This window comes from Pteropus vampyrus, unplaced genomic scaffold, assembly GCF_000151845.1.
Source record: "Pteropus vampyrus isolate Shadow unplaced genomic scaffold, Pvam_2.0 Scaffold502, whole genome shotgun sequence".
Lineage (NCBI taxonomy): Eukaryota > Metazoa > Chordata > Mammalia > Chiroptera > Pteropodidae > Pteropus > Pteropus vampyrus.
This window is the reverse complement of record NW_011889283.1, coordinates 398,058-413,014: the sequence shown is the minus strand read 5'-3', so window position 1 is coordinate 413,014 and position 14,957 is coordinate 398,058. Positions and strand designations below refer to the sequence as shown.

The 14,957-nt window shown below is 41.7% G+C and overlaps 1 protein-coding gene across 3 annotated transcripts in view; it reads right to left on the bottom strand.

Annotated features, from left to right (window-relative positions):
• The window catches only part of GRAMD1B (GRAM domain containing 1B), a 217,787-nt gene that overhangs the window by 113,423 nt on the left and 89,407 nt on the right, over nt 1-14,957 (bottom strand). For all 3 annotated transcript variants that reach the window (XM_023524858.1, XM_023524861.1, XM_011383000.2), the window contains exon 2: nt 8,938-9,015. In XM_023524858.1, coding sequence (XP_023380626.1) covers nt 8,938-9,015 — 78 coding nt within the window. The remainder of the gene's footprint in view (nt 1-8,937; nt 9,016-14,957) is intronic.

Below are 14,957 nucleotides of genomic sequence, written 5' to 3'. Positions count from 1 at the left end.
GAAAGCACTCCCTCCTCTGCCAAGGGCCCCAGGTAATACCAACTAGCCAAGGGTAAATTCTTCATGCTCTAATCTCCAGGGGCCCCTGCCACCTACTTGGCTCGTAAAAAGAACAGCTTCTTCCTCAGGGAGGAGACGTGGTAGTGACAGGCCTGCCTTACAGCCGTGCTGCGAGAGACGGTCTCGGAGTGCAGGTTGTATACCATGCTGGGCTCAGGGGAGGGCCCGCCACATGGTAGCTGGGGCCTCGAGGGCTGGGAGCTCACTCTGGAGCTGCTTGGACCGTCTGCCTCTGCAGCTCCTACAGCTGTCTGTAGTGGTTCCTATACATGAGATCCCCTGCCCTGATGTTCAACACAAAACACAGGCAGGTGGACGGTCCAAGGGGGTGGGGGTGGGGTAACCTGAGACTCTGTGTTGTCAGGATCCCCTCTGCCTTCAGTCCAAGCCACAGCTCCAAAAAGACCCCTCCTCCCATCTTTTAACATCTGGCGGCACGCTGGGCACTTGGTGAGTTTCCGCTCCTCTTTTGTCCTCAGACAGGGAGGATGGATCTGTATCTGCATGTGATGTCAGCTGCTTGTGCAAGAAGGAGGCGGGCTGGCAGGCACTTCTCCCAGAGGATTTGTTACTTGGCTCCTTCCTCATGGTGAGGGAGCAGACAGGATAGATCACCTGAGTGTCCATAGGGCCATGGGGAATTCAGTGGCCGAGCTGGCAAAGGGAGCTAGAGTGCTCTGGAAATATGCTATTTTGGAACAATTTCTGGGATAGAATAGGCGGAACTGAAAACAGCTTTCCATCTAATAGGAAGATGGAGCTGGACCTGTGTTAGAGGTGATGGACCTGCATTCTGGCCTTGCTTCAACTCCAGAGGCCTGCCCTTGGGCCTCAAATTCCATTACCTTGGTTTCTCCATTTGTTCATTAATGAATTCCACAAATATCTGCTGAGCCGAACATAGGAGATACCGTTTCTATCCTTCAGGGTCTCCTGGGCTAGTGGGGAGACAGATAAGTAAACCAAGAAGTGCACAGGATGGGGCAAGTGCTAGACACAATTAACCACACCTATAAACAGGCATGTGAAACTTGCTCTCCCTAGCTGGAAGAAATAAGAGTGAGTTCTAGTAAGATATATAAAACATGAAGTTCTTTTAAGCTAGTCAAAGAAAAGGTGATAAGAGAAATCCCCAAATTAATTATACCTAGACACATTTCACCTTCCTCAATCTAAGCAGATTATTTTATTTCCTACTATACAAGAAAACAGATCCTGCTGCCATCAACCTCCTCACCTTCCTAGACTTCACCTCTGACCTCACCTGCATTCGCACCCATTATCTCCTATTCAAAGCTAATCCTTTCACCTGTGATCTATCTTTTCTGGCCTCATCCGGAAACCTTGCTTCCTCATCTTCCAGTAGGTGGCGCTACCCGGCTGAGCAAGTTGGAATCTCAGAACTAACTGAAGACCTTCCTTCTCTCTCACGCCCTACATCTAGTCAGTCCATCACCAAGTTCTGAATATTTTATCCTGTAGATATATACTGAATTCATCTACTTTTTTTTCCCATGACCACTACCCCATGTCTAAGCCACCAATATCCTTTGCCTGGACTACTGTAATAGCCTCCTAACTGCCCCAGTTGATCTCTGCATCCACCAGGGCTGCCTCCACCCTTTCTCCATATTGCAATCTTTTCAGAATGCAAATCTGATCCTGCTGCTTCCTCTCTTAAAAACTTACAATGGCTTCTTGATGCACCTGGCATACAGGCTCTCAAGCCCTTGTCATGGCCAACCAAGCTCCTGCCCCATATTATCTCATCTCATTTGTTTCATTTCACTGCTTCCTTCTCACTTCAGACAGAATTATCCTACTCTCTTAGCTCAACCATTACACCCTCACCCCCACCCACTTCTGTCCCAGTAAAATTTCTTAGATATACTCTCTCATAGACCTTGTGCCCTTCCTTTAATGCACATATCCAAATTAGTATTTTCTGTCATACATTCAGTTGTGTTAATACTGACACCTGAACAGATTGAAAACTCAGTGAGTACACAGTGCATAATTGATAAATGTTTGTTGAATGAATAAATGAATAATGTCCTCTCTGAAATTGTCATCCTTGACCTACAGGTTTCTATTTCAGAGATTTAGAAAGTGCTTGTGTGCCCCTATATTAAAATAAAAATTCTCCCCAATCAACTCTGCCTTCTCCTCTAAGTACGCTCTATTTCTCTTCTTCCAGGCAAACTTCTAGAACAAATTCAGCATGTTCAGTCTCTTCTTCCTCCCCTCATATACTGTGGAAGAGCCTTTTTAGTTCTCATCTTACCAGTCTCTATCCTTTTTGACTCTTCTTTCTTGCTTCTATGATATTTCAGTCTCCTAGTTCTCTTGGCTTCAGTGGGCAATCTTTTGCAAATTTCTCCTTCTTTCATCTCTGCTTGAACTTTGCTAATGCTAAGATTCTTGCCTCAACTACACTCTAATGTCCAAACATGTAATTTTAGTCCTATCTCTTAAGCTTCAAACAAGTATAACCAACTGCCTAGTATATCTCCTCACGCACATGCTCCATGGGTGGTTGTGACTCTGCATGTCTAAATTAAACTCACTACCACCCCTGCTTTTCAAACTCCTCCCTCTTTACCCAATACTTTAATAATAACAATAATATTAATAATAGCAAGCACATATATAATACTAGCCATGTGCCAGGCACTAGTCCTATTCTAATCATTATACACATGCTCAATCCTCAACAACACTATGAGGTATGAACTATGACTATAGCCATTTTATAGATGAGGAGAGTGAGGCACAAAGGTGAAGTGATTTGCCCAAGATCACATAGCATGTAGTGGAAGCATGATCACAATCCTGCCAGAAACTTAACGTCTAAACTGTGTTGCCCAAGCCAGAAACTTTCACTCAAGACACCCTTCCTCAACACAGATATAAGTCTTGTCAAACCTATTTGATAAATTTATTTAAGTGGTTCCTATTCTGTCCTTACTACTATAATTCAGAAATTTGCCCATCTGGTCTCATTTTAAATATCACCATATCAATAAGCCATTCCTTCCCACCCAACTCAGAGTAGTCCCAAAAAGCTTTGGTCCACCCCATCTTCCTTTTTTCATTTCCTTTACAGTACTTATTACTACTTGATGTTTTCTTATTTATCATCTATTTCTCCTCACTAGAAAGAAGCACCATGATAGGAGAGGCAATGGTTACCTTGTTCAAAGCTATGACCCCTCAATGCCTATGAGAGTATGTGCTCAAAAAATACTTGTTAAATAAGAGAACGAATGGGTAATCAATTGCCGTATCTACCCTTATCTATCTTCTTCTAGTGTTAGCCCCCAAAATCCATCTTCCACATTGGAACTAAAGTGATTTTTCTCACAAGAATATCTGGGAGCGACTGGCGCAATCCCTTCCTCAAAATTCCTCACTCCTTTCCCCTCATCTGAAAATAAAGCACTCACTATCATGGCAGCATGGGATATGACAGGCACTTGATGATCAGGCACCTGATTTTCAGCCACTTGCCAGCCACCCCGCTCCTGGGGCATGATCAGCGGCAATACTGAAGTATTTGTAGTTCCTGAACATGCCTTGCTTTCTCACGCCTCCATGCTTATGTACATCTTGTTCCCTTGCCTGGCAATGCTCTCCATGTGACAGACCCCTACTCATCTCGCAGCTCTCAACGAAGGCACAAGCCCCTCCATGGAGTTTTCCTGGATACCACCGCCCTCCTCCTCCCTTCCCCCGTCCTCGCCCCAAGCTGAGTAGCTGTGTTTCTCCTAGGCTATTTCTAGACTGAGCCTCAGTTTCCTGAACTCTAATATGAAGATAATAATAGCATCTATTTGATAGTGTTGTTGAGAGGATTACATTTAAAAGTGTATGCAACATTTACTGCACAGGGTTAGTCACAATAGTAAACAAATTCCTTAGTTTAATTAATTCCATATGTTAATTACTACATTATATTTTACTTGCTTACTTATAGGTATGTCTCACCATATGCTGTAAGGCTCTTGAGGGGAAATATTGATGCCTTAATTTATTAATCCTTAGTATTTATACCTGACATTTTGTAGGTGCTCAGTATTCTATGCATTCTTTCTGTCTCTGCTTCTTCAAGAGCAGAAGAGTATAGATCTTCTAAGAAACAGAGTAAATTCTCAGCCAAAATCAGAGGACTAGCAGCTACCATTTACTAAGTATCTTACTAAGTACCAGGCACTTTGCACACATTTTCTTATTTATTCTTTACAAGGAAAAGACTTTACAAATGAGGAGACTATGGTTGAGGAAAGCCAAGTAAGTTGCTTTTAAAAATGCAGTTAAGAAAGAAGGTAGTCAAGACTAGGTTGGTCTGACTTAAAAAGCTTTCTCTCACTCTCTTAAATCTACCACAGTGCCCACCAGTGAGCCTCTGTCCATCTTGCAGCCTGGACTCCTGCAGACTCCCCAGTATGTTGCAGGCACTTCATAAAGGCTTGCGGCATGCATGCCTGCATGCAAGAATGGATATGTGAAAGAATGTGGCATTCAGTTACCCCCCAGCTCTGTCCAAGTCTCAATTTTCCTACCATTAATATGCTTCCTGGTTAAGTGAGACATGTTCTATTGAAACTATTATTGTTACATAAATGGTCCTAATTAAAACAGCTCCTTTTCCTATAGTTTTAGTGATAGGGTAGGTAGATATGAGCCAGAGAGAAAAGGACAATAAGGGGTTAATGAGGTCACACAGAGCAGTCTAGTAATAAAATGTACAAAACAAACAGCAGGGCTTCAGACACCTCCCTTATCTTTCCATGGTCAGAAGCAAAAGAGAAAAGTAAGATCGCTTGCAGCTTCAGGTGACTCCCTCGTTTTCCCATGGTCAGAAGCCAGATAGAATGTGAGACACTTGGCAGCTTCTGACTTCTCCCTCAGTCCCCCATGGTCAATTAACTATTATGTGACCTTAGTCTGGGAGCACTCCACCAGTATAGGCAAAAGTAGTAAACCAAGAATACACCTACCCTCCAAATCCCCAGAAAGCAGGAGTATGACTTCCCATCTACCGGCACACTCTGTAGATGCCCAGGCCAGGTGTGGGCAGTTCAGAGGGAGGCACAGGGAATTCACATCACTGAAGATCAGAGGGGCAGAAGGAGATCAAAGACACTCTATGGCCCATACAAACCCCACACCTCAGCTTCTCAGGGCCCTCAATCCTCCTCTATCAAGGTGCCCACTTGGACTTCTCCCAAGTGTACTCGGCCTAATAAATCGCTTCTGCTTGCTACTCTGCCAGCTGCCTTTTTTTCTCCAAGCGTCAGACCTCCACACGAATCTTTTGTGGGGATCCAAGGACCAAGTTCCAGATTCTCAGACAACGAAGACATCTAAGTGCCGGTAACACTGGCTTTCATTGAAAGTTCCTGCCACTGGATGAATGTACTAAATAAAGATCTCGCAACTTGAGAAACCCTAACAATTGGTCCGGTTTAGGATGACTCTGGGAACTAGTACTTTTTATGTGTACTCAACTTCATCTAGAAGCATGAAGATGTATTAATGTCCCATATTCCATCACTTACACACACATACATACCTTGAGAAGTTAAATCTATTTTGCTTTCTACTGGAAACCTGGAGGGATCATCTCTATCCCTGAGAGAATCCCCATATCCCTTTCCTAAAGTGAACCCTTCTCCCTGATGCATACCAGCCCAGGAAATGACAACCTCCCTGCACCCACCTATCCTCTGATGTGACTGAGGAAAAATATTCTCAGAAGCCCTTAGGTGTGGACACCACATGGTGACATTTACCCCTGTGCTGTAATGTGGACATTTTTTAGACTACAGTAGGGTAGGTATTTTGTCTCTAAATATATCCATTCTGAACCTTGTACAAGAAAAAGAAAAATCTATGCTTTTTTTATTTAACCAGTTGAAAGTACATCTCATACTAGAGGAATGTAATTTTGGTCTTTAATAAGAGAAGAGATCAATGTTAATTTTTTTTGCCCGGTCTATGAAACCATCCTTCATCCTGTAATTGGCCACGTGGTTCGGAGAATTAGATGAAGCCACTTAAAGTGTCCATATTACCTATCTCATACTTGACTATTTTCAATCCATGATAATACCTACTCTACCTGCCTCCCCGGGGAGTGGCAATGGGTAAATGAGATGATTACACAAAGGCCTTGCTGCCAAAACCAGCTGGGTAGGCTGTTCATCAAATGGGGCCCAGAGCAAGAAGCATGAGTTTGATCCCACCACTGCTGAAAATCTCCCCAAGGTTCATCTCTCACACTTGCCTCAGGCCTGGACATCACAGACTAACATCTGAAACACTCCAGAGAGTCTCTTAATTGGGTAGAAACATATTAGAGAAAGGATTAGGTACAAGGTATAAGAGTTTGTTCTGTGCTGAAGTTGGATGATTAATTAGTGCTCTGGGGATGTGTTCTCTCCAGGAGAACCCACTGGCTGAGAAGAGAAAAAAGCACTCAGAAAGGCCATGGTGAACACATACCAGTCCTGAGTTTCTAAGGGGATCCACAGGGACCACCACGGAAAGCATACTTCTGCTCACAGCCCTCTCTGTTTCCCATACTGCCAAAGTGAGCAAAACTATATCTACTGTCCACCGGGAAGAATTTGGGGGCTGTCAGTGGGCCAGAGATGGGAAGAAAGGATGAAGGAAGACACCTAAAGGATTTTTCTTGACGGAGGTTTAGCTGGAAGACCTTTTGTAACATCTGATTTGGTTAGAGGAGTGGGCAGAGAAAGAGAGAATATAATTTATATCATCATATAATCCCAAGTAGCAGAAAAAAATGGGAGGGCTCTCTCTAATTAGCTAGCACCTATGTCCTAGAGCTAGATGAAGTTGCCTTGGGAAAAATACAATTGAGTACTTATTCACCTCTTCTAAGAAGGCCCGAAGCAGCAGAGATAAAATAAAGGGAGCTGAAGAATTGCCAATTATACAGCTGATAGACTAGAAGCAACTGAAGAAATCATGACTAGAAATGGTCGGTACATTTTAGTGCTGTGTGACCCACAAGCACTGGGAAGGTAGTTGTACTGGGGAAACTCTACAGCTCCTTCTAAATTTGAGAGTGTGGTTGTCGAAATCCAGAATGCACTGAAAAGAGAGGGTAGGCCACCCTAGAGACTGAGAGAACTGCCATAGGATCAAAACTGATTAAGTATCTTAACAAGAATGATTGATTAATCTTTGCTCCTTAGAGGACTCATGCTTCAGTATATACTCTGTCTAAACTGATGAGCTAAACTGTTAATTTTGGTTAATAATGAGCACAAAACTGAGAACTAGGGCAGAACTCACAAAACTTTATAATCCAAAGGGATAAGGATTACAGAGTTCCCACTCTCTTGGCCAGGATGGAAAGAAACCTTTTTGACACATCATCTATCTTTTGTTCAATACTTCTACGGAGGGCATAGTTCATTACTTTGAGAGAGCTATTCCATTGTAGTGCAAATCTAATCACAGAAAAGTTCTTGTTCTGAGAGGAAATCCTTCTCACTATAACTTTTATCTCTCTGGTTCTATTTCTCAGGCTTTCAGATATAAGTGTTGTTATAGTCACCCTAAACCTTCTCTTTTCCAGACTAAACCCCTTTCCTTCAATCGATGTTTATAATGTTATAGTTATCCTCATCACTCTTTTCTGGGCTTTAATTTATCAATACCCATTTCCAAAGAACTGGGCATAATACACCAGATATAGTCAAACTAGTACAGACTACAGTGAGACTTTTTTCTTTTTAATCCCTGCTCCACACTTCCATTAATAAATTCAGACTTTTGAAGATCATTTGGTACTTATGCCATACGACTGGCTCAGATTTGGCTGGTAAATAAAACCAAGTTCTTTTTCACATGAAATCCTGTCAATTAGGCTCCCGAAGATAATCCTACACTTAAGGAATTGTTCTAATATAAATTTATAAATACATAATATAGATGTATAGTAGCACATTTACTTCAAATGAAAAAGTCCCCCTGTTTTTTCTACTCATAGTTCTATTTGAAATAATACTAAATCTTAATTCTATCTTCCTTGGTGTTCTCTATTCTATTCCCTCTCAGCTGCATGTCTGCTATAAGTTTGATAAACGAAGTAAAAGTACCTTCTGCTTTTTCATCCAGTTTGTTGATAAAGATGGTAAACAGACTAAAAGCAGAGCCCTGTGATATATCAATCGAGGCCTCCTTTTATTTAACATCAATGCAGTTAGTGTTCTCTGGACACAGATGTTTAACTTGCTACAACAGAGCCCTCTGTCCATGATTCATAGGCGCCACATGAAGAAGATGCTAGCTGGTTGGTCCTCATGGCCTGAGTTTATCGAGTCATACCCCGAATCTTCAAATGAGCACTTAGGAACCTCTTTATTCTCACTGTATCTGGTACATCCAACCTCATTCTCCATTAACCTCTGACACCTACAATACATGCCAATACTGGTGTTCTGCTGCCACTGAATGCCACACATGCCACCCCAGGCCATGCAACTTTCCTCAAATACAATACATCTCTTCCCCTTACAGTCCATGTTGTACCCAACCTTTAAGGTATGTCTCAAGTCCCAACTCCACTCTGATGTCTTCCCAACATATTTGGCTTGCCACATATTAACTCCTACCACTGCTGAACACCAGAGGTGTTTAGGATTAGTCTCTTCATGTTGCTCCCTCTCACCTCTTGGGTGAGTGTCCTGTCTTTCTAACCAGTCTTTGAGCACAGAGGTCTGGCAGTCTCCTATTTCTCCTATTTCCCACAGTTCTCATTCGTGGTAGAAGTACAATCTTACTCCATTCAACTCCATCCCCTATAATCTTCCTATCCTCTCCCTCTTTGTTTGATCTTACCTTTCTTCCAGCACCCGAGGACTCAGGAACCTGCTTGAATCATCATCGTGGCTGCTCTGCTGGCTGCTCTGTTGGCTGCTGAGAAAAGACAAAGGATATGAACCGTTAACGTCTGGCTTCTTTCTCAACCCTGGGGGAGGTCACTTAGACTTCAGCTTGACAAAGAAAGGAGGTTACAAAATTTTAAAGATACAAGTTCCCCGTGTAAGTTTACACAGAGTGTACTGACATCAGTGGATGGTGAAAATCCCACTCATCACACCTAAAGCAGAAGGGGAAGATCCTGACCTTGTTCTTTCCTGGCTACAATATCCGAGTGAGCAAATGCCTCTAGAATTCTCTGTACCTGGGCCTCTTAATCTCTAGAACAGGATAATAATCCCATTCTTCTTCAATCTCATAGGAGACTCTCAAGGAGCTGGTGTAGACTGGTATGGGAGGGGTTCTTCAGGGAGGGGAGAATTCAGGTAGGGAAAAAGATTTGATGGGGTCAGGGGTCACCTGACCTGCTTCTTTGTCTTTAGGGCAGGATGAGGTGACAGAGGTAAAAGGATTAGAGAGTAGAGTCCTTCCACTCCTTAATGCCCTATAGGCAAGATGATTATAGAATTTCAGCTTACAGAGTTCTTCAAGATACTTAAAGTTATGTGGAATTTGACTGTCCTTCATCTTACTTGAGATAAGCTGTTCAGACGCCTCACCACACTAACTGAACATATAGCTTTTGAACAAATCACTTTTATTAATTGCTGATTATTAACTACTCCAGGCATCTAATCAGGAGTCCCCAACTACAGTCCCCAGGCCAAATCTGAAGTAGCCTGTTTTTTATAGCCAGGTGAGTTAAGAATGGTTATTTTCCCTTTTAAATGATGGGGGTGATGGGGGCGGGAGGGAGATCAGAAAAAATAGTTTTTCATGACATGTGAAAATTATATGAAATTCAAACTTCAATGTTATGATGTTTTATTGGAACAGAGCCACATTCATTCCTTTATGCACTATCTATGGCTGCTTTTTTGCTCCAGTGGCAGAGCTGAGTAAAGGCAGAGCTGAAAAAGTAGTGGGATCCTTTCATCAACAAAGCCTAAAATATTCACTACCTGGTCTCTTACAGAAAACGTTAGCAAACCCCTGCTTTGCATAGATTCTAGTAATAATAAATTCCTATCACCATAAATGTCACTATAATCCAAGCTCCAGTATAAACAAATTGTTTACTTGTTCTGATAGAATTGTCCACCACAATAAAATGCACTGAGCTCTACAGAGTATATTCCTTAGACTAGATCCCCATGAGACTGCAACTTGAACAATCATGTAAGGTAAATGCTTTCTCCAGTGCCGGTACACTCTCAACCAAAGGTGACTTTTTGTGGTCACAGTTATAACCATGCTATTACGTTGTTCTTTAGCAAGAAGTAAATGAACTTAGAAGCAATATATACCAAATTTTCAAACACAAGAAAACAGAACAGCACCAAACACAAAGCCTCCAACTAAGAGTGTACACAGCCCCTTTCTCCTCATTTACACAAAGCACTTTTTGCTGCTTGTTCACTACGGAGTAACTACCCTTTTGCCTTCCTCTTTGCCAGGTCCCATAAATTTACCTATTACAAACTCCTCATGACAAAATTATACTATTGTGTTGTTGACCCATGGGATTTCTTACATTGGGACTGACCCACTACATGCATCAAGCACACTGGGATATGTGTTATAATAATGTAGAGGAGGCAAGACAACTAAATGTTAAATCAAGCTATATTCAGAGACTACAATATACCAATCAGCCCTATGGCCAGACCAGGAGAAAACATACAGAACAAAGAAAGATTTCTGCTGGGATTACTAACAGACCAGTTACCCATACTGTGAAGGGAAAAGAGTCTTTAAGTCACACCCTACACAAAATAAACAAAATCATCCATTCCCTACCCTAAAATCATAGAGAACCTATGGATCAAAAGCTGGGAATTGTCAGCAGACCTATTCACGCTACATACTCTTATCTTTCACACTGTATACCCATACCATCAAGGGAAAATGGGTTAACAAAGTCTTTAAACTGTAATTCATAGAAACTAAGAATAATACATAAACTGAATTCCCCCAAACACTTGGGGTCCCTCTCATTGTCTCTGTCCTTCTCACTGTCTTTTCCTTTGTCCTTCTATTGTCTCTGTTCTGCTGAGTCTCTCTCAGGCTCTCTCACTGTCTGTCTCTGAGAGGAGATCACACTCTGTCTATGGAGCATTACCCCTTCTCTAATAAACTTTCCTTTGGGCTCTCTGACGTGTGTGTCCATTCTTTCCAGCGCTCAGTCAAGAACCCTATCTCTCTCAGTGCAGGGCCACTCAGGGGAATTTGCCCTGTCCTGCATCAATAGTATAGTAGGCAACTCAAAGGAGATGGAACTCAAATTGCAAAGCTGACACAGCTCCAGAAGTGAGCATCAAGAGAAGAACACTAGTCTAGATCACTGGCAGCACATGTGAGAAGTAAAAGGGAGGGGTCCCTGGAGCCTAGTGTTTTATACTATCTAATAGCCAGCTGGGGTTAACCAACCAAAATGACCAGGATCAGCATTACGGCTCCTTCAAAAAAGAGATCAAACTTGACTTTATTTAAGCTATAATGGGCTGGTTCTTCCTTCTCACCCTACCCCCCACTCTGGCAATAAAAACTTAAAGTTAAGCTAATAAAGGTGCTCCCAGTACTAAATTACCAGGTACCAGGATTTCAGAATAATTCTGAGCTGTTTTCAGCAAGTTATCCCAATAGATGGCACTGTTGACTTCCAAACCAGAACCTCAAGGAGGCCAACTCATCAACCTCTGGTGATGGGGTTCTGGCCATCCAATTGCTTAGAAAACAGTTCAGATGGTAGAGATGAAAGCAACCATGGATCACCTTCTAAATAACTAGGAAATATCAACCTGTATGCATTTGACAGATATTTATATAATGGCCTCTATGTGCCAACAAGAGGTAGAATCAAGGCAACAGTTAAGTTTAGACTCTGGAAAATGCTTCCTGGGATGAAATCCAAGCTCCTCCATTTCCTAGTTATATGACCCTCAGCAAATTATTTAATGTCATTTCCCTTACCTATAAAATACAGACAGATGTTAATGACAGTTATTACCTTGTAAAGCTATTGTGAGGATTAAATAATGAACATATGTGAAGTATGAAAAACAGTGCCTTGCACATATTCACTGCTACATAAATGCTAGGTATTATAAGCAAGGCATTGTTTTGTGGGTCATGGAAAATAAAAACATGAATCAGACAAGAATTCTGCTCTCAAGATGCTTACAATCTGGAAAGTCAATATAAGTAACTACATCTAAAAGAAAAAAATGATAACTCTTAGAAGTATTAAATGCTACAGAAATAAAGAATAGGGAAAGCTCACTTCTGGAGTAGGTAAATGAAAACTGTCTCGACAAGTTTTCCTACACTGACACTTGACATTCAGTTAGATTCAGGAAAAGCAGAATGAAAAGAAAAGGCACTCTGGTTCAGCTCCATTTACCAAACATTTATCACGTACCAGACACTATACTAAAAGATGGGGACATAAAGAGCTCCTAGCTGAGGAGGCACAGGTATTCACTGTGCACTGCAATGCAGCAACACTAGAAGGAATTGGACAAGGTGAAGACAGCCAAAACTTCTGTTGGGGAGGTTGTCAGGGAACACGTCAGAAAGGTGAATGCTAGGCAAGAGGGATTCCAGATAAATCCATGGTAATAGCCACAGGCTTCAGGCACATGGGATCTTTCCTCCTCTAGAATCCCCAGGAGGAGCCTGGTCCTACCTTCCCCCATTTTTGAAACTTGTTTTGCAACAGTCTTAAATAAGTGAGATGGATGCCAACCACTCCTCCACTCAATCCCATGCAATAATATTGTTTAGCAGAACTTCCAGAGATTAAGACATTACCTCACCCTCTCACATAAACTCCTTAAATTTACATCTTATATGAGCTTTTTCAGATGATACAAGCCACCTGGATACCAGGCAGCTCATTGTGTTCCCTAAATGAATGTGCAAATCATCTGAGGTTATGAAAAAAGCAACCACCATACTGGTATGTATTTATAGGAGAGAATGGAATACCAGAAGGTCAAGGGTCACATCCCCAACCACTCCCATTTTAGTCAAGGCCTTGGTGAGACTGGTGTCCAGTCTGGGCTCTACAGCTTACAGAAGTTGAGAACTTAGAGGAAGTCCAGGAGAGGGCACTAACAGATGAAAATGTGTGTTAGAAAGTCTGAAAAAAAAAGAAAAAAACCTCTAAAAAGCAAGGATTTAGAATGACTTAGCCAGGGTACCAGATGACTGAAAGTCAGCTTAACACTGCAAGGAAGGGGACTTGTGTGAGCAACTGGGGCCATTTCCCCAAGACAGCTAGAGAAAGCATTGGGATGACTTAAATCCCTCCTGTTGTAAATTCAAGCTTCACATAAAAGTTACCGTATAAATTAAATTCTGAAACACTAGACTGTGTTACTAAATAAGGTGGGGAAGCATTTCTTTAAATTCCAGAATATTTCTGAGGGAAGCCAGCTGAAGTGAACCGAATCTGGAATCCTGACTTTGTTTTCCACCAGCAGGCTAGTGCTTGGAGTTTCTCCTAGAATGTCACATTAAAGTAGTAACATTGAGAAGAGCTGGGAAAAATCTGTTTCAATATGAGCCAAAGCACACTTGAAAAGACAGAAATTCATAGGCTATACCAGGAAGCTTGGTGATGCAGGTTAGGTAAGTTCCCATGATTCCACTGATCTCCCTTCCTCCCTCTCCCAACCCAGGACACTTGCAGAAAGTACAGGAAGGTTTCCATTTGCCCTCTGGAAAGTACAGCGTCACTGCTAGGAAGACTAAATTTGGCACCTTTTCTGAGCTGGCACTTCATAAGTAGAAACAGCTCTTTCTCTCACAGATAACACCAAATGGATCATGGCCTCCTCTACCCAGAAGGGGTTTTGAGAAATTCAAAGGATTCCAAGTACTCATTATGGGGATGTGAAAACTGTAATTTTAGTATTTCCAGAGCCTAATGGAAACTGAATATTTATCTACACTAAGGCTGTGTGGACTAATTTATCACATTTCTTTGCTTTTGGCTGAATCAGAGTAGTCTAGTACGTTAGCACCAATTATCTCGTGCTAATTGGAAGCTTCAAAAGGCTCAAAGTGGCTTTGATGGATGTGTCTTTGATTAATAAAAGTGGGGAAATAAATTATTTTAGGCAGGGGATGTAGTAGAAATAGAATGGAAACAGACAAACCTAGGTTTACACCCCAGCTTTGTTTCTCATTGGCCTTATAACTTTGGCCAAGTCACTTATCCTCTTTTAGTCTATTCCCCAGAAAAATGGTAAGAATTAAATACCACTTATAGAAGAATTCTGTTGAGGACTGAGTTATATGAAATCCAATCACAATAACTGAGTTCAATATTTGGAGTCAGAAAGATACAAGTACTAGTCCTGACTCTGCCACTTAGCAGGGTGATAACGGGCAAATTATTAAACTCCTCTAAGTGTCAGATGTGGAGATGCTACATATCTTACTGGTTGCAGTAAGGATTAGAAATGGTGGAAATCATCTACAAAAAACATCTAGGACAGTATCTGGGCATTGGTGGGTATATCATAAATGGTGAACATCAATTGTACTTAATATTCAGTTAGTTTGGCAGATAAATATTTTGAAACACTGAATGCTTGAGAGGAAGAGAGTCTTATGGTAAAAATGTTGAGAAGCACTAACCTGAAAAGTAGGGTCAGTCACACCATCACTGACAAAAGAGAAGGCTGGGTCTTCATGTTGAGTTATATGCACCCGTGAAATGACTAGCATTTACCATTTCAGTTTACACAGAAAAGGTGTATGGGGGAAGAAAGGCAGGTAGCGAATAAGTAGAGAATAAGAGAATTGTTTCTGTTTGTCATCTGGCAAGCATGAGAGTCTAATAATAAAAAATAAGTAAACAGATGTGA